General features: G+C 35.8%; 3 protein-coding genes across 3 annotated transcripts; 1 reads left to right on the forward strand and 2 right to left on the reverse strand.

The window, feature by feature from the left end:
* The first annotated feature begins 3,773 nt into the window (after positions 1–3,773).
* LOC137959899 (uncharacterized) lies at positions 3,774–7,945 on the forward strand. Its single transcript, XM_068807306.1, has 9 exons — positions 3,774–4,086; positions 5,210–5,370; positions 5,647–5,751; positions 5,876–5,932; positions 6,013–6,093; positions 6,249–6,283; positions 6,946–7,035; positions 7,164–7,320; positions 7,423–7,945. The coding sequence occupies exons 1-9, from the start codon at positions 3,933–3,935 to the stop codon at positions 7,534–7,536; spliced, it is 954 nt and encodes a 317-aa protein (XP_068663407.1). The 5' UTR covers positions 3,774–3,932; the 3' UTR covers positions 7,537–7,945.
* Positions 7,908–11,111, reverse strand: LOC137959898 (ABSCISIC ACID-INSENSITIVE 5-like protein 2). The gene is made up of 3 exons (XM_068807305.1): positions 9,047–11,111; positions 8,870–8,941; positions 7,908–8,229 (listed from the first exon to the last, which is right to left on the reverse strand). The coding sequence occupies exons 1-3, from the start codon at positions 9,902–9,904 to the stop codon at positions 8,149–8,151; spliced, it is 1,011 nt and encodes a 336-aa protein (XP_068663406.1). The 5' UTR covers positions 9,905–11,111; the 3' UTR covers positions 7,908–8,148.
* A 5,304-nt stretch (positions 11,112–16,415) lies between these two features.
* Positions 16,416–24,588, reverse strand: LOC137958860 (la-related protein 1A-like). Its single transcript, XM_068806042.1, has 14 exons — positions 23,884–24,588; positions 22,744–23,326; positions 22,458–22,623; positions 22,286–22,376; positions 22,008–22,079; positions 21,236–21,897; positions 19,406–19,475; positions 18,519–18,623; positions 18,096–18,409; positions 17,844–17,993; positions 17,696–17,759; positions 17,229–17,374; positions 16,978–17,082; positions 16,416–16,893 (listed from the first exon to the last, which is right to left on the reverse strand). The coding sequence occupies exons 1-14, from the start codon at positions 24,277–24,279 to the stop codon at positions 16,653–16,655; spliced, it is 3,165 nt and encodes a 1,054-aa protein (XP_068662143.1). The 5' UTR covers positions 24,280–24,588; the 3' UTR covers positions 16,416–16,652.
* Between the last annotated feature and the right edge of the window lie 341 nt (positions 24,589–24,929).

Raw genomic sequence — 24,929 nt, forward strand, 5'->3', positions numbered from 1 at the left:
ATTAATTAATTATTTATTTTATTCTCTTATGTTATTTTTTACTTTTATTTATTTATTTTTAATAATTTATTCTATTCACACGTAATCACATAATTATTGTATTAATTTATAATAAACTATAATCATTAAGTAATATAATATAGTTTTTCATAAATTGGGATATTAATATATTTTAATACTACACGTTAAATCACTTATAAGTGTAGTAACCATATGTATTTTGGTTAATTATCTGTTTAGGTATATATTCTATTTAAGTATATTATAAAAGGTTACTCATTCTCTCATTTATATCATACTTTTCATTTGGGGGTACTAACACTGGAATCTGTTTTCCAGTGCACTTGAACTCGTCTACACTAACACCCAAGGATGAGTTGAAGTTGAATCACTTCATTTAAGATGAATTGAATTTTTCACTTCATTTCAAATTCATTGTGGAAAACCCTACCTTTGCCCTTTACTCCTACAAGTCCTCCTGGTTCCCCTCCCTTGTTGACCCATTTGTTAAAAAAACAAAAATACAAAGTATAATAAAAATAAGAATACATTTATTAACACATGTCCATAAAATCAAATATGAGTGAGACTGATTTACAATTTATCTATCTATTTTAATTCAAGATGTTACTATTCCATTTCACCCTTCTAGTTCAATGACTGATTGCTTTGCTTGTATCAGTTTTTAATATAAATCATTTCCGATCCGTAATTGTTTGTCATTGTCTGGCTAGTGCACTGTGAGGGTACCCAAAATTATTAGTACACGCTCCACGAGTGAAGTTGAATTATCTGTGTAATTCACTTTCATTCGCTCTCGTGTAAAATGAATGAAAGTAAAATTCAAGAGTTTACCCTCGGATTTCATTTTCACTCGCTCTCTCTCGACACTCCTTCGACTCTAGACTTCTTCTCGACTCCTTACCTCTCGCTCGACGCCTTCCTCTCACCACCCAATCCTCGATGCCTTCCTCTCACCGCCTTCCTCCCAACACTCCTCACCCTCAACTCTTTCTGTTCAACCACCCTCTCTTCCTTGCAGCCACATCTTTGCTCCTCACTCTCGACTCCTTCGTTAGCCGTTAGTCTCTCACCTGTCTACTTTGTTCCCCTTCGTTCATACTCTTTCCGTTCTAAACCCTAAACCGACAATATCATCAACTCCTCTCAACCTGTCAAAATCGCCTCCTCTCTCAAAGCAAAATTTCATAAGCTGATTAAATTATAATTTTTATTTTACTTTGTAATTATTTTATTAATTTAGACTAAACTAAAATCCTCTAATTTTTTAATAAAATTTTAATCTAACAACGTATTTTTATGTAATAAAATATCCTATTTATTTTTTTATATAAATTAATGACTTTTAATATTTATTAAATTTATAATTTAAGAGTGATAATTTAGATATTTTAAAAGTAAGAATTTGATCAAATATCTAGACATTATAAAATTAAACATTTTTTTGTTTTAAGTATTCTTTTTTTGTAACTAATTAAATGAATATTTTTATTTTACTTTGTAATTATTTTATTAATTTACACTAAACTAAAATCTATCTTATTTTATTAATATTAAAGTTAAATAAAACCATCTTATAAAATTTAAATCTATCAAAGTATTTTTATATATTAAAATACCCTATATATATTCATAATTTTAATATTATATTATATTAAAATTTTAAGAGTGATAATTTAGATATTATAAAAGCAAGAATTTAATTAAGTATCTATAAGTTATAAAAGTAAACATGTTTTTTTAGCTATATTATTTTTTACATTGATTAAATTAATATTTTATTTTAAAATTTTAAATTATTTATTTATTTTTATTAATTAAATTTTAAATAAAAGTATCTTAATAAGGTTAAATCTATCAAATTATTTTATTAATAAAATCCTTCTCCACTTTCCACTATATTTTTCATTGTGCACACTAACACAGTAATTCACTTTCAAGTCCTTTTAGTGCATGCTAAGGGAAAATGAAAGTGAATTCGAATTCATTTCCACTTACCCAAAATTGTTAGTGAACGCCCTGACAGGGATAGTGAAAGTGAATGATATATGTAATTCATTTTCACTAGCTCTCGTGCAAAACTAGTCAAAATGAAATCTGAGGGTTCACTTTCACTCACTCTCTCTCGACGCTCTTTGCATCCCTCCCGATGGACTGTCTCTCTCGATGCTCCTCTGTTTCCTTCTCAATACTCGCTCTCTCAATGCTCCTCTCGCCCTCCAATCCTTGCACTCCCAAAACCTCATCGTCTCTTTGAAAAACCTTTGTTCAAAAATTTCACCACTTTGTAATATCCCCTTTAATTTTTCGGCAAGAGCTTTGTTAGTAATCGAACCTTCCACGCTTTATGGAAGCGCTTTGTGGATGTTGTAGCCGGTTTGTGAAAGTAAAGAGGTGTTTTCTAAAAACACCATTTTAGGGTGATAATTAAGATATTATAAAGGTAAGAATTTAATCAATTATCTAAACATTATAAAATTAAATATTTTTGTTTAATTATTCTATATTTATACTTAATTAAATTAATATTTTTTAAATTTGTAATTATTGTATTAATTTAAACTAAACTAAAATCTATCTTATTTTATTAATAAAATACCATATTTAATTATATATTATATTCATGACTTTTAATATTATATTAAATTACTAATTTAAGAGTGATAATTTAGATATTATAACAATAAGATTTTGATTAAGTATCTAGACTTTATAAAAGTAACCATGTTTGTTTAGATATATTTTTTATATATATATATATTTAATTTATTTAATATTATTTTAAAATTTGAAATTATTTAACTTACTTTATTAATTAAAAAGGGAAATAAAACTATCTTAATCAAGTTAAATCCATTAGAGTATTTTATTAATAAAGTCATTCTCCACTTTCCACTATATTTTTCATTGTGCACACTAACAAAAAAAAAAAAAAAAAAAATTTTACATTGAACACACTAACACAAAAAAATAATTGAATAATTTTATTTTAATTTGTTATTATTATATTAATTTAAACTAAACTAAAATCTATCTTATTTTATTGATAAAATATCCTATTTAGTTATTTATTATATTCATGACTTTTAATATTATATTATATTAAATTACTAATTTAAAAGTGATAATTTAGATATTATAACAATAAGAATTTGATTAAGTATCTAGACTTTATTAAAAGTAACCACGTTTTTTTAGGTATACATTATTTATATTTAATTTAATTAATATTATTTTAAAATTTGAAATTATTTAACTTATTTTATTAATTAAAATTTAAATAAAACTATCTTAATAAAGTTAAATCCATCAAATTATTTTATTAATAAACTCATTATCCACTTTCCAATATATTTTTCATTGTACACACTAACACAAAAAATAGTTTATACTACACTTTACATTGAACACACTAACACGAAAAAATAATTTAATAATTTTATTTTAATTTGTAATTATTGTTTTAATTTAAAATAAACTAAAATCTATCTTATTTTATTAATAAAATACCCTATTTGATTATTTATGATATTCATGACTTTTAATATTATATTACTCATTTAAGAGTGATAATTTAGAAACCTAAGTACATATATTACTCTATTTCACCGTGAAAATGCACTAACCCCCTTATTTGAAACCTCAGTACATGCAGAAAAATCCTGTAAATGTAAAACCTTTTTAAAGAGACGAAAGTATTCTCATCTTTATGGGAAATGCTATGAACCCAAGGAACAGCCCGGAGGAATTGCTGAAGATGCTTACCCCTTTGCCCAAAAACTATCGTCCTCTGCCTCGCCGACCAAAGATTTTCCTGAATGTCCTTGGATGGGAAGATAGCGTGGTCCGTTCGAGCCGAACTGCTGAATTAGATATTTTACCGGGCACTTCCCAAGAGCGGCTTCGTGAAGATGGATACTCTTTTTAGTGTTGGGTTGCTCGGCGTGACCAGCACTGACCGAAGAAATCCATGTTATCACATTATTAAAACCTTTCCATTGTACGATATTCGTCGTATTTCCGGCAAATCCCCACGAGTTTCTGCCTTGAGAAGTTCTCTTTCAGGTATGTGATTTAAATTACTTTCTGTCATTTCGAGTTACTCTTTTTTTTTTTTTTTTCTGAGATACCTTTTGAACACATTAACAAAAAAAGACAAGTTGGTTTTTTACATTTCAAAGCTTATCCTAAATTTATCCTTGGAAGTAAAAAAGAGAAACCTGTGAAGTTGTCCATTTCTCTTCAGTGATTTGAATTAGCTAATGCCATAATGAATACTTGAGTTGCTCGTGCCAGCCCCTGAAAATGAAAATAGTGTTTTGTTCGTTTTTCCACAACTGTTTGAACAATTTAGTCAAACGTACATTTCCACGTTATGAATTCTGGATATTGTGATATCCTAAAGTAGACAAGCATTTACATTGTTTTTATTTTATGGTGCTGCAAAGCTGCACTTGTATTCGCTGTGAATGATATATCCTCTCTGGATAAGCACACGAAACTTTGCTGCAGTCCACCTTCACTCAGAAGATAAAGAGATTCATGCTGGAAAAGGACCTTCATTTTGGAAGACTTGCATCTAGTTTTTAGCTTTTTTTTTTATGCTGAGTGGTACTGAACTGTTTCTTTAATCCACCAAGTGATTGGTACTGTCAATCAGCAGCCATAGAGCTGATAGAATTCTAATTCTTTCCATATTGAGAAGGGTCTCTGATTTCAGAGAACAAAGAAAACCTGTTCAGTTGGAGTAGAAGAAAGCGGGATGAGATGAGTTAATTCTCCAACCTTGCTTCAGTAAACTGGGCTATCAGCTCTGTTGCCTTCAGACAATATAGTCTTCTTGTAATTCAATGAATGGAATGGAGGTTACTTTACCTTAATTGATTTGGACAGATAAGTAGTTAGTAGTTATATACAAAACACATTATAATCCAATCTTAGCAAGGTTGTCCTGCATCATTGTCTTTATTTGCTATGTCAGCTGCACTTTTAACTTCATAATTTTAACTATTCTCCCAATTTTCTTAAAACAAAATTGGTGATCAATAGCTTGAATTTTTTAATTATTTTATCTATTGAGAGTCTTTTTGGTTATGATTCTCTTCAAATTAATTGAGCGTCAGTTTTGCTGCTTTAGTCTGGATATATTTGAAAATGGAACATGATTGGTTTCCTTGTTTCTATTCAGAAAGTGCCCTTGCAGGAGAAGAAATTTTGCAGATTTTCTTGAAGGAGAGACAGTTGAATGGGGATATCATATCAAAAGCTTCAGATAGACTTTGGACAAGGAACAAAAGTTTCATTAGTCCAGAAACCAGTACAATGGACAATAGTCAGGGACTTGATGAGGTTGGTTACCATGTGAAATTCATATGAGCTTATTTTGTTCTATTCAATTAAATTTAGGATCAGTATCATTTAAAAAAATAATTAAATTTAGGATAATTTTTTCCCTAAACCAAAAAACCAACTACCTTTGATTGTAATAGTCTCTGCTCCATAAATGAATTTGAAATACTACATAATTGAAAGTCTCATCCTATGTGAAGTTAGTTAGATTGAAAGTCCAAAATATTTTCCTCAACACTCTTTTGAATAACTAATGGTGTTTTTTCCTTTTTATAGGTCGCAGAAGATGAAAACTCTGGGGGATATTTGAAACTGACCAAAACACACAAGTGGATCTCTGGTGACAGTATTGCTCCTAATAATAGGAAATATGATGTTAAGGTCTCCTATAGGCGTTTATCCTTGCAATGTTAATTTTAGTTTATTCCTGAGAGCTCTCAGTCATACATATGTCAACAATGTTTCTGAGTGGTAAAACATTAACTGATTTTTATGTTAACGACAGAATTGGCAGAATGACAGTGAGAAAAGAAAGAGACTAAACCTTCTCAAATATGATGCGGTAGTAATTGTATCTATCTTTTCCAAGTTATCTTATGTTCTTTAGGCGAGTGTTGAAGTCTTTTCTGCACTGGTTTGCAGCTGAAAAGGGAGCTGTTGCTTTTAACTACTGGTATTGGGGCTGCCTGCAGTGGATATTGCCTACTAACCTTATCTGTCCAGGTATATCTCACAGCAAAGTCAGATACTTGTGAAGACTTATTTTATCAATGTCAGCTTAACTAATAAATGCCTGAATGTTTTGACTTGTTTCTACTGGTTTGGGTCACTCAGTATACTAGTAAGCTGCTTAAAACATTTTACGTTTTTCTTAACAGGCCAGTATCAGCTATGCTCTTGGCGTTGTTTTTAGGTTAGTTGATTTTTTATTTTTTTCCTAACCTGAGGTGACTTATAGCTGATTTATTTGTTGAGAAAAATCTTTTAAAATTTAAATGAGGTACCTTGGATCCAAAGATATTGGTTAATAAGTTAAATGAGGTACCTTGGTACCTTGGATCCAAAGATATTGGATAATAAGTTGTATGAGGTACCTTGGATCCAAAGATATTGGATAATAAGTTGATAGGTTTAATAGTCTGGTAGGAATTACTAAAATACAATGGCCAATACACAGCTCATCACAGCCTACAGCCATGATACTAACACAATCGTCATATCATAGTTTTGTCTGAGATTTGTTGGGATTAGCTATGGTTAATCCTATTTTCCTCTGAAATGCTTCAGTTTCTTCGACTGTTATTCTTCTGATAGATAAGGGTACTATTAAACACTGTTCATGGTTAAAGAACTAAATCTATACACTATCTTTCATTAACAGATTCTCTAATGAACCTAAAAATAGTTGACGCAAAGCTAAAAATATAAAGCTTCTTTTTTTTATGAAAAAAGAAATATACAGCTTCTTGCACACATCTTTTTACATCTTTGCACGTCCTCAATATTTTTTTTCTTTGTATTTCTGTTATTTGCTCTCTTTTCCTCTATGCATGTTCTAACCAACTTGTGGTGCAGTTGTTTGTATCTCCAACAGCTTTATTATCATGTGGACTGTATATCCAAGGAAGACATTCCTCCAATTTTTTTGCAGAAGAAATCAAAGAAGTGAGCTCTATAACTTCACTTTATCTTCGATGTCACTAGTGCTTTGATCTTATGCTAAGAATCTACTGAAAACTTGAATTCACATGTTAAGAATCTATTGAACCCACGAGTGTGCATCTGTAAACCAGAATCGGTATAAGAAGTGAAGACCTGAAGAATTTCCTTGAAAAAACAGTGAGGGGTAGTGCGCTTGCGCTTTCATCACCTAGGCTTGTAATACCTGCAGCAATTTATGGACTCTGGGGACTTTCACATCATTTCTACAGTGACTTTTTTGACTTCCAGGTAAAGGGTCCTGACTTTTCTCTTGGTTATGTACATAACCAATCACTTTGACTGAACCACCAGGATTAGATAACAATTGGTTAATATTTGAGCCTTTTGCAGCTTGTCCCTGCCATGTTTGGGTTGTTTGCATACAAAGCAGCAGCATTGGTTCAAGTTTACAGAGATAACGAGGACCTCGGATTCATATTTCCTGATAATGAGGGCTGGGAGTAAGATCTTCTAAATGCCTTGTGGATCGGTGCCACAGTTTCAAGTATAGCAGAGGCGGCTCTATGTAGAACTACTGGATTCTCATTCAGCCCATATGCCCCTCAAAGTGCCTTTCCAATTGGAGGGACAGAAAAGGAAATTCTGAAGCACATCCATACGAGTGCTAATTTCATTTTTTCTATTTTCTTTTTTCTAATTGCCAGTCTGCCGTGAAATGATAATACCAGCTTCATTTGTTTGTATTTTCTTCTTACGCTTGAAGTCGAAAATGTAACCAGAATCGTAACCGTTTCTTATTTGATCAACTGGCTTGATAGGATGTAAATGCTTCTCCTTGTTTGAGAAAAGTAATGGGAACAAACTATGTGGATTTTTATTGGAATATTACAGGGGAGAGAATGCGAATTTTAGATCAGAGCATCAAAGAACACTCGACAGCTTCAAAAAGCAAAGCAGCTCATAAATAGTGTTCCATGGATGTATTCGAAAACTTATACAGATAGTGCCCAAGCTCTGAAACACCGAGCTGCCCAGCATTTGTAATAGTACAACTTTATAAGGAAAGAAAATGCCCACCATCCCCAAATCTACAAAATTTTCACGTATAAACATGATTCAAAAAGGGGCTGAACTTGTTCGTCTGAGTTGATACTTCGGTTCTGGCGGTGGTGTACAATGTAAAATCCTCTCCAGCTCCTACAAGTAACAGAACAAGATCATTCTGTTAATATTTTATCAAAGCAGCAAGAGAATAAAATGAGTTGAGAATATCTAGGTACAAATGGTGGGGATGGTGGATCTCAACTAAAAACAGATCTTTCTGCACAATCCTGTCTAACCTTGTCTAGTTTTTATTTCCAGTTCAGTGCCATGACAATGTCATTTGAAACTATCACGGTTCAGAATTATCAAAAATTCAATCAGGGGGGTAAAAATTATCACTTAGGAACACACTAAGTGAAAAACCAGAAGTAGAGGTCAAAGTCACACCATGAAGAGAGGTTTTGCTTAAAAATAAAGAAAGAAGGAGCAAAAATGATAGCAGCATTCCACTACAGCTATAAGGCCACAAGTTTCAGTTACAACTGCAACAGCACCAACAGATGCACTTCCCAGACAGGTCAATATTTTGAGCACAAGAAATAAATAACTGTGGCCGAAACAGGGTTATACCCAATCTCTAGTTTGTTTATTTGCCGCTTTTTAATGATTATCTAGCTTAACTACACAACGCTAACACGCAATCCACAAGAAACCATTTACATCTAATTGAATGCAAATGAAGAACGAAATGATTTATGACAACAACAGAGATAGCAGAAAATATAATATTTACCTTTTGTTTCTTGAGCCTTTCATTTTCTTCTTCCAGACGGGAAACCTTATTCTCCAGTTCATTTGTGTAAGCCTGTTTTTTTGGCAAATTAATGAGCAACATCTTCACAAATGAATAAATAGTAAACGAAATAAAGAAACAACATCAGATGACTCGATAAAAAAAACATAAACTAACCTGCTTCCGAGCTCGAGAGCGAGCAGCAGATTCCCTGTTCTTAATCATTCTCTTCTGCCTCCTCTCCACTGTCTTCTCAGTCATATCCCTATGAGCAACCCTTTTCCTCCCTGGTGTTTGTGTATCTGATAACGTGCCCATCAATGGGGATGAAATGGACATTTGATTTTCTGGATATGACACATCCATAAGAGGATTCTGACTGATAGACAATTGTTGAGGGACTGGCCGGCCAGGCATATATGTGTTGATCATGCTTTGCTGTTGAGGTTGAGCTTGTTGTTGGTATTGATACTGTAGCCATGGTGCTTGTTGTGAGTAATTCTGCGAACCAGACAAGGTATCAACGGGTACAGCAGGGTTTATATTACATACTCCTTGTGAAAGATCCAAACCCTTCAGCTCTCCCTCCCCCCTTTGTTTCTTTTCTGAACCCTCAGCCACAACTCCTGCTTTAACCAGGAAGTCCTCCAGAGTCATTTCTCCAAGAGTTGGCTGCCTTTCTTGAACTTTCCTCTGTTCTTTATTCTTACTTTGACCTTGCTGAATATCTCTCCACACCTCATCGACAGTCTTTTTGCTCAGGACCTGAGTTAGGGTAACACTACTCTGGTGCTGTAAACCTGAGTTGTTTACTATTGGACCGCCAGTAGATGCACTTTCAATATCCATCCCCCCGGCTTGGTTTGATTCAGCTGTCCAGACATTCTTAAGAAGTTCATCAAGATTCATACTACTAAGGGGTTTGCCTAAATCACCCAGCTGGTTTTGAACTTCGTCAAGGGTAAGGCTGTACAAAGAGCTTTGCCGAGCTAGACTTTGAAACTGTGACTGTTGACCACCACCCTGAGATCCCATCCTATGGATCCTGATTCACAGGGTTGCACCCAAATGCTTTGGAAACTCTTGCAGCTACTAAAAATGAAGCACCCAGAACTCTTACACCCAACAAATATGGATTCTCCAAAATTCTCACACACACCGTGGTTGAAGCAAGCCAAAAGCCCTATAAGTGACTACAATTTTAGTTTCTAGAATCACAAAACCCACCAAATTTTCTATGACACCAACAACAGAACACAAATAAAGCTTAAAAGTTGACATATATAAATTTCCTTTCTAAAGAAATAGATGGGAACCTAGAAACTGTGTATTAGAGACAAACGATTCTATTACAAAAGAAACTGACAGCCAAAAAATTGCTTTCTTTCTGTAAAAAAACCCCACTCTGACAATAAATCTTATTCCAATACACGAACGCTTACCAATCTCAATCCAAAAGTGGAAAGAAACAGAACTAACAAAAGAATAGGTGCTATATGCAAGGGATTACGCAACAACAAATAGAGAAAACTAACACATAAAGAAACCCCTAACAGCAATGACGTCCATAACATGGGACATAGATTCTCACTTTTCGCTCTGAAAGAACACCCCCATTGTTAAACACGAATCAACCAAAAATCAAAGAAGAGAAAAGCACTCCCCGAAACTGTCGCAAGCCCAACACAGAGAACTTTCTAGGAAAGACGAACCAAAAATGAACTGATAAATGGGGAATAGACATCCAAGCTTTAAACAGAAGAGAGCATTTACGACCAACATAAATTCAAGGTGAAGGAAAGTATCACGCCATTAAAAGCTCCAAGGCATGCAAAATGAATCCAGTCCACCACTGAAAAAAGAGTACAAGAGAAAGATCCCAGGATGCCAAAACTCTCAACAACAGAACCAAAGCCGTCGAATTTCATATTCAAACTGAGATGAAACATGAACCAACATCGGAAATGGGAAACAAAAACTTAAGAAACAGAAGAGAACTCGCGCAAGCCACCTCAACCGGAGCAAAGAGTCAAGGAGCTTAGAAAAAAATCAATCAGTCAATAAATTCCTTCCCTTTTTTTCTCTCGGACAAACTATTCCATAATCCAAACCTCTGACTTTAACTAAAACGACCCATTGTACTTACACGCAGTGGGATCCGATCTGAATCAAAAGAACCCTCATTTCACCTCTGTCAAATTACGATTTCACAGATTCGCAGTGGGACAGGTGCTCTGCAACCAAAAAGCCGAAACGCCGAATAGCCATTTTCAGGAAACCTAAGTTTTCGGCCCACGTACATCCACGGGCGTTTTAGGGACCCACATGACAGACTTTAGTCTTCCCTCTATCTGTGACCAACAGAGAAAGAAAACTACTTTTAATCCAAAGTTTTAACAAATTTTCGGATTTGATCAGTTCCCGAATGAAAAAAAAAACACAAAAAGATAAAAAGGGCAGCACAAAATTGGAGCAGGCAAATGAAACCCGTATCAGTGACTAGGAAATTGTAGAACTTCTTTTCAGGATCATTTTACTTCCATTACTGTTTAGAAAAACAAGAAAGAAAAAGAAGAAGATAGAATGACGGGAACGTATCCAAGTGAAAGACTCTTATTTATTTCAACATAGGAAAAAAATTAATTCAAATCCATCTAATTTAAGCAGACATAGGTTTTAAATTAAATGATTTAGATGTAGTTCATCTTCTATCCCATGTATTTATAGTTCATGTTCGCTGTAGATTTTTCTAGTGATGAAATGGTAATTAATGGAGTTGTGATAAAAGATAAAGGAGTCCGACTTTAAAACAATTACACCAAAACTATGAGAAATCCTTGTTCAAGGGTTACCATTTTTTACTTTAAAACTAAGTTAAAAGAACACTTGTTAGATAAATCATGCAATATTAATCACAAACAACCAAACTCCAATTGATTACACAGGTGCAAGTAACAAGCCTTCTACAAATGGGATTAGTGACTGAGGCAGGGAGTCACAGGTTAAATCTCCTTTAGTCAATTTAATGACCTCAGAGGATTGGGCAAACAAGGAAAGTCTATCCTTGAGACCAAGGCTGTGACCGAGCCATCCAGGAGATTGTTAAGTGTGAGTTGCAAGTTTGAAAGAAATGTAGAAGAAGAAGGACAAGAGTTGGGCCTATTTTTCTGATTTTGTAAGGATACCGCAACAACACAGAGAATTAGTTGAGAAGTAACTCGTCAAGAATAAAGAAGCTGGTGAAGTCACGAACAGACACTACTTGTAGTCAATACTCATAGCCTAGAGATTTCTCTTCATTAAACTCTCCGATGATCTCGGAACAGAGAAGAAAGACTGGAGAGGTTACTTCTAATATAAAAACTAAGTAGTCATGCACTGAGAATAAACCCCAGTTCCGCCTGCACAGGATTATTTGAGATTGTAAAACCGAGCATCTCTTTCTCTCTCTCAAATACAGTTCATGGATCTTATAGTTCACACGCCCAGGTTGATCCCCAGAAATCACATGAAAAGCAGAAACGAATTCTGTTCGATCCATTCACACTCTCCACATTATTAACGATTAAAAGCCATCAAAACTAAGCACCGGTTTGTCGATAATAAATCATTCAACTCATCTTGCAACCCAGCTGTGCCACAATAAAGTTCTTTCTCTAATCGCAAAGATATGCCTGACCAGATGGATAATCCATGATTAAGGTATTTCTTCTTCTCAAAGACAAACCAAACGACTGGCTGGCTCATGCTTCCCTTGGATGCTAAGAAGCAGAGATAAAGCCTCCCCCCCAGAAGAGCTCCACTACCAAAACAGCTTCTCGTATCTCCTTTTTAAAGCCTTGCAATCACTGGGGACTGCGCGTACAAAAATGAGTTGGGATTCAGATATTAACTATTGCACGCGCTTAAAAATATTTCAGAGATTACCAGTTGTCACACATGCATGGCACGAAACGCCTACATACCTTAAAAGCGCTATATACCCTGCCGAGACCATCATTCCTTAAAAACTTATTTATCTTCCCAACGAGCACTTTTTTAACACAAAATCATCTCCATTTTAATTTTATTTTCTTGGACGGAACGGAGTCCCTTAATGAAAAGATTAATCAAAGATTTATTTACTCAGTAGTACCATTCGAAATCTTCATGTCTTGCATTTTAAGGAAGGTCTGTAGCTTTATATTTTGCCGAAGACTCTTCACCTACCCAACGCCCAAATCTTTCTTCTTTTTTATTGATATCACCAGCAGGGTAGCCTGTATCAGTATCAGGTATCGTGTACCAGTATCTGAACCATATACCAGACCCATGTCATCTTTTAATGTGGTATTGATATCCTTAAAATCTTATAACTAGAGGGCCGACTCTTGACCCTCGTTTGAGCTCACTAAAAGGACAAATCTTCACCAGTCCTTCCATAGTGGCATTTTTTAATGCACAAGATACTTTGGAACCCATTACAGTTAAAAACTAGTGATTAATTAATCTTAATGAAGCTCACAATCCCTAGATATTGCCATCCATCTTTGGGGTTGGAGGGGGGATGTGACACATGTCATACATGGGTTTCCTCTCAAATTATCAACCGATTGCACGGTTCATCATCAGCTTTACAGAAGATGAAAGACTGTGGAGAACAGGAGAAGTTGTGGTCTTCCTGAACTGTGAGAGCTCTAAGTAGAAAACAATAGTAATGCATGAAATAATTACTAACCGCATTGTATCCCCAGTTTTGGCCTTTTCTGGGAATATTCAAGGTTAAAAGATACTATAATATTTCTACTTGACAGAGCATGAAATTTGTAATCTCTTTTTTCTGTACAGAATACTGCAAAGTCTCTCACTGAAAAATGAGGAAGAACAGTGCAAGACCCTTTTGGAGTTGTCTATGCTTTGGAAAAGAGAAAGAAAATAAAGATTATGATCATTTGTGAGCTCATTGTTATTGTTATCACCTCTTTGTCAGATGATATATCTTTCAATATTACAGAAAGTTTCCACATCCAATATTCCTCAGCATTTTGTGTACTGCTCTTATAAGTTCAGAAAGGAAGGAAAAACTTTTGGGTGTTTGAATTTTGACACCAAAACATGGTTTTGAGCTTCCTCTATCTGGATAAATTAGTAGATTACGCATTGGACTGCAATCTCAATTGAATCTTTTAGAGAGGTTACTTAATACTATTTTATATTGATTAAAGAAAAGAAGGAAAGAGTTGGGTACTTGAGTTTGTGTTCTCTAGACATTACAGATTAAGACAGTGAGGATGGGAAGGTGTACAGACTCCACAGTCCTTCAGAGCTGAACACTTTGTAGAACTCCAAGGCTCTCCATGAATGGAAGAGTCGAATGTGTTAAGCCTTCTTCTACTTTCAATGGAGATTGTCTTCCCATAGCGCAGCATTTTTGAGAAGTACAATGCCTATATTCTTAAAGAAACCAACACTAAACCCTAGATCAGTAAACTAATAGAGTAAAGATGAGAATAAAGCAGGTTATCCAGCAAAAGAGATGTAGCATTTGGCCAGAAAGATTGGGCTGCTGAAAATCATCAAAAGACCAGACCATGCCAAGGTAGAAACATACAAATAAGGATGAAGAAGAAGATACTGCACTGTGGAGCATTGCAATTTACAGTTTCTGTTTGTCAAGAAATTAATTGGGATAAGCTGAAACTGGATTTCAATCTGCCCCTAAAACCCTTTCAGCATATTGGTCCCATAATGTAATGAGCTGTTCTATTACCTTACCAGCTATTTCTCTAAGTGATTTGTACTTCTTTTTTGCTACTTAACAAAATGGTTAAAAGAAAGCATTTTTTTGGGAATCAACCCAAGTATGGAAGAGCCTTCAAAATAATAAATTACTTACAAATTCTAAAATTAGGGCCTTATCAAACAACCAAACACGTACCTAGTCTAGAGCTGTTCTAGGTCAATTATTATTTATGGATTTAATCATTACCTTTAATTATCAATTATTTAAATTTTGAGTTCAAATCTGGACCAACGTAGAAAATAAACATGACCAACAGAAGGAGTCCAAAGTAGCCAACCGGACCTCAATGGTCAAGCCAAAGGCATTTTAGCTTTCGTTTATGGGGTTTCTTCTTGTTCATTTTCTTTTCGATTCTTTTATTTCCTCATCTTTGTCTCTTTCTTTTTTTTCCCAGAGATTTTTGTTGGTTATATACTTTCTCCTTACGAATTTAACAAGGTCTCACTACAAATAGTGATTGAACGGAACAGTTCTAGGCTGGGATTTGCTGAAACAACTAAAAATGTGGAACCTCTAATTGAGGAGATTGTGATCAGTCTTTTGGGTGGAAGCTATTCACTCTCATGTAAATAGGTCATTCTCAGGAGAGCAATGACTGTTTCTGTTTCAAAAGTAGTATATTTTTTGTGCAAGCAAATCTCAAGAACAGAAATTTCAACTAGTTTCTGCCTACCCATACAATATTTTTTGCTTACAGCTTGTCAATAACCTAATTCTTTGAAGCCATAGAAAACAAGAAAAAAGTGGGAATTGAAAAACGAGTAAAGATTAAAAAAAAATATGACCTGACCATAATTGATACATCATTCAAGTAATAAATGTAACCAGTTAGGATTTACAAGTGGAATTTGGAATGCCGGATCTACTAAAAAAAGCTGGGTTATGCAGCTCCCATGGAGTAAAAAAGGACGACTCCCTTCCTCTCCCCCAAATCAAAGGAAAAAATACGAATGAGATGTATTGATGGAAGGGATGAGTGCCATTACCGCCCCCTCTGCTGCTCACCGGGAGCACCATATCAGAACTCCCTCTATCACCCATCAGAGGACGGTGCAAGCTTTGACATTGGTTCTTCATTAACGAACAGGCACAACACCATACTGTGTTATCTTTTTTATCAACCAGTCACTTGCCTCTGTAATTTGATTGAATGATTCGGATCACATGAATTAGTGAGATCTGCCCTTGCCAAAAATGCCAAAAATGTCAAGGTCCCCCAGCTATCCAGCTATGCACTCAAAGCAGCGCTAAAAACTGAGAGGACTCTGAAATGAAAGATTAAGCTTTTTAGGATTACGAAGTTACAAACAACAAAATTGGAGAAAGAAACCAATAATGCAGAACAAACAACTAATAAGATGTACCAGTTTGAAGATATCTTGCTTTTGCAGAAAAAATATATTATCGTGTCTAATTTACTGAATACCCATTCTATTTTTCGACAAAATAAAAAATGTAAATCAGATCGGATTTATTTTTCTTACCGAGCACCGAAAGCCTTAGGCTTTTCGTTGTTTGGTTCCTGTCTGTTCAGAAAAACGGATGCCACATTTAAAACACCAAATAAAACTGAAGCCATGGAGCAATCGATGTGCCCCCTTCCTCCTCACGTTCTAGCAATTACAAATACTTCCAAATGTCCCAGGAAGGGCAGCTCACTCATGACTGATGCATATGATTTAAGCCACGGCTTGCATACAGCAGATAACTCTTCCAAACACATCATATAGGCATCAATAAGATAAAAGATATCAAGACACTGACTGGGCCGAAATCCAGTTTCTTATTGGTCATTTCCACAATCCCAGATACAGCCATTATTTTTTTATTTACAAATCTGACCAAAAAATCAAGACTTTCTTTACCCGCAGGGACACTCCAAAATCTGCACAAAAATGCCCTAGGGCTAAACAGATTTGTAAAACCAAAAATACATTATAATAATCTTCAACTCTTCTACTCCAAAATTCTATTCAACCCCGTTCGCACCTCTCATTTGCTTCAGTGTGCAGCTAACTCCACTTCTCCGCCCAAATTAGACCTGCTTCTTGTCACACTTACAATTAGGTTCAATCCCTCTGTTTTGTTGCCAGGCCCGCTGCTGCCACCCTCTCTTGCAGCCTTCTCACTTGCTCTGAAATCATCCAAGTTCCGGTACTCTTCCCTCAATAGCCTCTCCAATTCTGGATGCTTCTTCAGAGGTTCTTTCTGGTCCCGTGACTTCTGATAGTGGTGGAATGCCCTGCACCCTCATAAGCAAATAATTGCTTACTAATTTTCAATTTCCAAAATAGTCACAATAGCAGTACAATACATAAAAACTCACCAGTATTTTTCAAGGCCATACAGATTTCCCTTTTTATAAAATTCAAGGGTATGCTGCTCAAAATCCTCGTACAGGTCTTCTCTGAATTGTTTCTCCAATCCATAACTAAATAAAAATGCCACCAGTGCAATAATAGCATAAAAAACCAGGAATGCTACATTAGGTTGCAGATGAAGTACAATAAACCAGAGGTTGTGTAGAACTATTTACTAAACTTATTTTTTGAAGATTTCATATCTTTTGTGCAATACCTGTAAAATCTAAAAAGGCATTCTATTCCATAATTATATTTGGCTGCTGCATCCTCCAAAGCTAGCTTCCGGAACTCATTATACATAGAAGGCAAAAACATATTTCTGAGAAAAAATGACCAAAATCGATATAATGTGTTCATTTCCTGCACAATATAGAAACCAAGGGTATTCACTTAAAATGGTCAAAGAAATATACTGCACTAACTACATGAGTACAAATTACAGAAGAAAAGCTTATCTCAACCACGAAAAGAAAAGCCAATTTTCAAAAGTTTATTTACAAAAGATATCCTGCAACAAGATAATTATTTCTATGAGGCAGTTTCTTCCCATCAGCATATGATTTGTGTAATGAAAGAATCTGTACGGTAAAAAGTATAGTACGCAAGCATGATATTCAATTATCATGCTTGTGTACTCTCTCAAAATCATATAAGCAAAACTTGAAATCAAACATAACCAACCTCGCTGCAACCAATTCCCAATTTCTTTCGATCATTTAAACACCGCTTGTGGAACTTCAGGTACCTAAAAGTTTCAACACGACATATAGCCACACATAATTACCTTCACTATCATGATCACATTACATATATTCAATGAGACACATACTTTTGCTGCCTGAAGCCATTTTCTTCTAGAAGTTGATGACTAGGATGTTGAAATGGAGGGAAAGGTTTCGGCATTGAACCCACAGGAGGACTGCTTCCAGAAAGAATCCCTTGGCCATGTGGAGAAGCACTCAACCTGGAAGACATGGATCTGAGATTGAAAATTTTAAAGCAGCACTGTAAGTCTAAATTGAAAATAACCACTAGGAATGCGATACTAATAAAAGAACAAAGCATCATAAGCAGGACTAACCCTTGATTTTCAGGAGGGGTTGAGCCAAAGAAAAATCCAATTGAATTGCTGGGTGGACTCTCTGCTATAATGCCGTGACGGTTACGACCATGGCAATGGCTTCTAAAACTGCTTGGAAATAACCGCTGTTTATGAGAAGTATATTTGTTATTACTGCCCTTGCCTTGCCTTCTTCGAGAAGGGCCCTCTTCTATGTTGTTCCCAGCGGCCTTGGAATGAGAAGATCCAGATCCACTGGCAGATTTAGAATCTCCTTCTTTTGGCTCTGGCCCATAATGATTTCTTCTAAAATTAGATTGTTTCGATCTCAACTCCTGAACAAAATGAATCCCATGCCAAGAGTCATATCAATATCAGAAGAGAAAAAAAAAACTGAAAAGAAAAATTATTTAAAAAGATGAATAACACTAGGAGCTTAACAACCTGCTCAAAGTAATACAGCCCTTCGTCAATAGCGTTTGCAAGCTCACCCAAGATGGGTTTGGATTTCTGGACAACACTCTTTTCATCTTCATTTACTCTAATATTCTGTAGAGCACACAACTATGATGTGAGATACACCCAACATAAACATTATAATAAGGAATAATACATAATCATGACACTGAACTCTTGAGATCCTACACAAAATTCATTTCCACTTGACCACAGAAATCCCCTCTAAAATTTGGATATTTATTATTTGGTGATACCAGGAAAATCTTAAGCACTAAAGAGGACCACATTTTCAGAAATTAGGATACCTTGGCAAACGCCAAAATTCCACAGGGAACCAAAAAAATTCAAAAATAAAATTAAAATAAGTAATTAAAAAAAATCTGTTAATCCCAAAAAAATACAATCTTTTCCTTCTTGGAAAGATTTGAAACAGAAAACCAAAAATAATTAATTGTCATTCATCCTATCACATCAGGAACACATTGAAGGCAAATGGACTCGCCTTGCCAAAATGTAAATTGTGACACGGCATAAACATGATAAAATGGAAACAGATTGAAACCATGAGGAAAGAAAAAGATCAATAACCCACATGTCATTCTGTTTTTGGAAGGCAAACAAACAATGAAATACAGAACCTCAAGGAGACAGAAATCCATACATACATCAGCCAGACAAACTAGCTCTTTGTTGAGCAATCAGTTTGATATAGAACCATATTTCCAAGGCTGGAATTGGATACATATTTATCAAAATGCTAATATGTACTGCATATAGCAAAACATGCTTACAGGAACTCTAACAAAAAACATATAAATGGTAACCTATAATATAATTAAGAAACAACATGAAAAAGGGTTCCAGGTTTTAACCTGGGTGACAATTATAAGTCTCTGTACATCGTGATCATTGACATCCATCTCTTCTTCTTCTTCATCAAGCCTAACATGATAAACAAAACAAGCACAGTTCTGAAAGAAGAATGACACTCCATTGAGATATAGAAGGAGAAGAAGTGACTAAAACACAGGTAATATAAAAATAACTTAGACCACATATATACCCTCTGGGCCTGGGGGCTTAAATATATTAATAGATAAAAACCAAATCCAAACCCCCAATAAGTCCAAACCTTATGCTTAATAATTGTGCAAAACAGACATGACAAGATAAGACGACACAAGGATATAACCCCTTCCCGCAAGAATCATATTTCAGTATAACAAATAATTCCTCCCAATATACTAACTATTTATGTAACACTTCCTGCAAGCAAAGTTGTGCCATTTTTTAATGCAAAAGAAATTTCTGCCATTATCTGACCAGATTATTATTTTTTTAATGAAATAGCGGATGATTCTTATAACAGGTGCCTGCATCCTATGGAAAACTTCCAAATGTCAAGTCCACAACACTTAATGACTGAATGACATTGTAAACATTCCACATTAATCTTTAAGCCTCTGTACTGCAAAAGAGAATATGAGCCTTCAAAAAACTTTAGAAAATGTGATGAATATATGCACACCACCCGCAATAGCAGGTTTTGCCTTAAATATTAATTAATTGATTATTATTTTGATGCTACATTTGTTTCTTAAAGCAATTATGTTATCATTTTACTCCAGATATTAAGTTCTTCAATGCCTGCCAGTAGCAGTTAATCAGTTACTCCTTTGGGGAGCATAGAGGATTCATCCTTCTGCGAAACATTTCAAAAGAGAAGTACATACCACTACCATTGTCACTTTTTAAACATTATAACTTCTAAGGCCTGTTTCCCATGTATTTGGCAAACAAGAGATACTCTGCCTAGAACTACAAAACTGTCATTCCAACAGATAGGCAGAAATTCCACCATATGACTGTCACAGATGCCCTTAGTCTATAACTTTACAGCAGCATGCCGAACAATACAATTGTGCTTATGACCGTCACTGTATACCACTATAACATGCCCTACACCATGACTGTCCGACAAATTGCTGTGCACTATACTTATCTAGAATAATTGAACAGAACAGATTCAAGAAATGCAAAAAAAAGGCTCCAAGGTCGATTATAATATCCAAAAAGATCACAACTGTGATTCAAATATTTTTGTATTCTACACAAATATTATGTGAAACAAATGGAATCAAAGGAATAAACAGATCCTCTTATATGTTTGAGCAAGATATATGTTGTGAACTTGTAGCAATCTGATACACCTAACTAAGGTCGACAAACAGTATATAAATAATCTTACTATTTAAAGAGGGCTAAGTCCGTCTACTAAAATACATAACTAAGGACAAGTCTATACATCCAGTGTCCATAGAAAAATATCAAACTCTTAAGACTGTCAACTCAAATATTTGCTAGTTAAGTCATATAATTTTTAAAATCTGGTTGATAGTTGACAACAAATTGTTGGGTGAAAATTGAAGACCAGAGCTTTCATGAAAAAATGTTTCCTCAAACCTGGACAGCATAGAAGAGGTTTTTTCAACAGATATAGTGTATTTGAAACAACGTAAAATAACCGCAGGGAATGATTAAAGTAGCCGGGGAAATGAAAATTGAAAAGTAGATGAAATATGAAGCTTCCAAAATGACAAAGGACACAAAGACAAAACACTGCATTCTTATCAAATTATTTAGATAGACTTCATAGCATATTTAGGTAGATTTCATAGCTTTTGAAAGACAAAAGAATCTACCTCCTGGATGATGAATGATTTTCTCTTCTAGCTGTTGAAGGATGTTCCAGCTCCAGCTCTTCATCTAGAAGAAAAGTGTTTTGTTCTCCAGAAAATTCAGAAGGCCCATTGGCAAAATCTTTAGATAGGCCACCGAATTTCTGCACCTGAACAACCATGTGTTCTATTTCAGGATTGTGACTGCAAGAAGAATTACCATGACTCGCAGAATTTCCAGAGCTGATACAGCACCCTGTATCTGAACCCTTCAATTCGGAGCAACTACTCCCTGATTCGCTTTCGGGATACAACTCAGAAGTATGCTTCCAGCTTGATTCCCGATATTCTTCATCGGGTGCTTCTGTTTTGCCAGCAGGAGCAACTCTGTCATTACTTACATCAGATTTACTCTCAGAACCTTTTTCTGTAGAATCTTCCTGAGGGATTAGATTGTTTTGGACCTGGCTTTTACTGCTTGATGAAGCCTCCTTGTGATTTTCAGAGACACCCACACATCCAAAACTATCATAGGAACCACCATTAGCAATTCCACTTGAAGAGTTATTATCAACATACCCACGAGGACTTGAAGAGTTATTATCAACTTGCCCATGAGAAATCTGATTAGTCGTTGCAATATTGAAATTGGGAGGAACCCAATTGCGTTTACGAATCTTGTCATCCTGCCCAACAAATAAGGGACCCTAGTAAAGAGAAACCATAAAAAATAAAATTCAAACAGATAATTGTCATTCTGCCATTCGGTATAGCTTACAAAAGAGTGTAGTCTAACCTGAACCTCAACAGTATGGGAGTTCCGCAATGCTTCCAGAATTAAAGGAATATCTGTTGTCATGCTTTTAACCTGTGCAGAAAACAACTCCAAAGTTTAAATGTTGCAGAATTTCACACCAGCATAAGAAGAAATGGGCAAGGGTAAAAGGGTGAAAGATCATAATGTAAAAAAAACATGATGCATCAAAGTTTCATTTAAAAAAGATAACTTGAGAAAATGAGAGAAGATCCATTCTTATAGAAAGTACATGACATACTACGGTTCTGACTACTTACTCTGTTGAAGTCAGCAATTTTAGTTATAGAAACCCATCCTTGTTCATCCAGTAGAGAAAGCAAGTATCGGTCCCTTCCCAGATTTTCATCACTGGTAAAGTGGAGAGATAAACTATCAGTATAGGGAGCAAAACATGTGAACCATGCTTATGGCTTGGTATTCAACCATTACCTAAAATAATACTCAATCTGTTTTGCAATTTTAGCCTTCATAGATGATGATGCATCGAGTAACGGCACTGGGTAGGTAGGTTGTGGAGGATGTGAAACATAGCGAGGATGTGGACCCCTCAGAGACTCGGGAGGTGGTGCAGGAAGGTAATACAATTGAGGAGGACCTGCAATATACAGATTCAGACAACACCAATTAACAGGTATAGTAAGAATAAGCAAAGAATTGGGTGTACGCATGAAAACATCCAGTAAGATAAGTGAATACACTCAATTAGATCAAATACCGGGAAATGGTGACCCATTTATAAACCCTGAAGCTGGAGCAAAAAATTGTGGAGGCGGCCTGACAAAAGGCCTAGGCCCCAGGTTCGGTTGCATGTTAATGTTCTCTCTTGGATTAAAGCCTCGCTGGTGGCGCCATGTAGGATTAAAACGAACACCAGGTTCATGTACATTATACCGTCTACTAGGAAAATTGCCACCAAAGGCATTGGGATCACCTCTTGGTGGAGGCTGAAAACTTCTATTGGCATCAACACATCCTCCCTGACCAGAAGGAATAAAAGGTTCACATTCATGTTTTATCATGTGAGGTTCTCCACTTGGAAAAGGTGGAGGATAAGGCTGATATGCATAGTCAGGAAGTGGCACAGCTGGGGGAGGTACAACAGCATGATAAACAGGTGGCATTGCTGGCTGTGGATAGGAGATGGGAACAGGAAAGGGTGGGACACCATTTGGAGGAGGTACACCATTTGCAGGTAATGTATTACGCTTAGATGCTGACTTATGATGATATGGTGGCTGATGTTTATTTGAAGCATGAACATTTCCAAAACCATCTGATTTCTGAGGCCCCAGAGATCCCTGCAGGAAAGATAGACAACCTACATGAGCACTAAAGACATTTCCATTAACTTTAAATTTTATGTTATACTACAATAAATTATAACATATCAATCAGCACCATACTCTTTTCACTGAGTCTGCTCTGGTGGACCAAAAAGTTGCCAAACATGACTTAAATGGAAGAATACACAAGTAACACATATAATCCAGTGTCTCAGATCAGCATACATCACGTTCTCACCATCAGAAATTCTAATACATCTCATGGGCCTTGGTAACCAATAACTATAAAAAGTTGAAATAAACGGATAAAAAATGAAAAAGAGTATACAGTTAGATGCAAAAGGGTGCATTCTCCAAATATAGCTAGGAACCAAGTAAATTCGATATCTGATTCGTCTAGTGCAACATGGACCGAATTCTTGGTAGCTTCGCTGAATATACACTAAATATATCGTTTTTTTATATAACGCTAGGGAAGGGTAACAAACTTGTTGTGGAATTCAGGCGAGAAAAAAATATAAATTAATTAAAAAAGAAAAATAAAAAAAGTGAGAGAGGTTCGACTGACAAACCTGCACAGGAGGGGGTGGAGGAGGAGGGGCGCCTGCATTGGCTCCCAGTGGAGAATGAAAAGACGGCGTTAGCCCTGCCTTTTTCCCAACATCAGAATTCTTTTGACGAGGTTTGGACTTGGCATCAAGCGCGGGCCAAGAGTCGGCTCCCATCACTGGAATTTCAGCCATCCTCCCGTCCGTTGGCTTCTTCCACGGCGATTTCACTCCGTTCATCTCTTTATTCTCTTCCGTCACACCGTCAGCCTCGTTCGTAGCAGTACCCATCTTTTCAGCCCCGGCCACCTGAGAAACACTATTGAGACGAGAAACCACCAATGAATCTCCTTTCGAGGCAATGTCGGATGTGACAGGAACGGAGGCAGGATCGACGGGCACAACCACGATGGACTCCATTGCCGGAGACAGAATTTAACCTAAAAGGGACCTAGTCGAGTGAATTCATGACATCAGCTTTTTCAGGTATTGGCTTCAGCGTCTTGGATCGGCCGATCGATCGGTCCGGACTTTAGTCTACACTTGTCAGTACAAACAAGCAATTGGACTTGCCTTCTCAGAAGAATTTGAGAAACTAGATTTGTCGCAGACGCAGACGCATACGCATACGCAAGCTGGCCCAAAAGTTATGTTGGGGTTTTAGGGTTAGCGAGAAAGGGCGGGATTAGGGTTTTGGAGGAAAGAGAGTGACAGTTGCAGACGCAAAAAGAAGCGACTGGAAAAGAGAGGAACCCAGGGTAAAACGCGGCTTATTATATAAGTGCTCCAACGACAGAGCGAGAGGCCGCGAGTGTGCGTCCACGCGCGCTCGTGAGTATGTGCGTGTACAGTCTTTGCCATTAGGTAACTCATCTGGAGAATACTCACGGCTCTATAGAAAGTGAGGAAAAACTGCTTATACGTATTTCCTTAAACCAATTAGGTAACTCATTGATGCAGTTTGATCTGACTTTCGTTTCCATCGTTCTCACACATTAATGAACTCTGGGAAGACGACACGGTTCACACCGACTTAACGCTCGCTATACACATCTTTCAGTAACCTCATG

Source organism: Aristolochia californica, unplaced genomic scaffold (genome assembly GCF_029961685.1).
Source record: "Aristolochia californica isolate CCGP_79_NKW_82.1479 unplaced genomic scaffold, dmAriCali1.0.hap1 SCAF_3, whole genome shotgun sequence".
Taxonomy (NCBI): domain Eukaryota; kingdom Viridiplantae; phylum Streptophyta; class Magnoliopsida; order Piperales; family Aristolochiaceae; genus Aristolochia; species Aristolochia californica.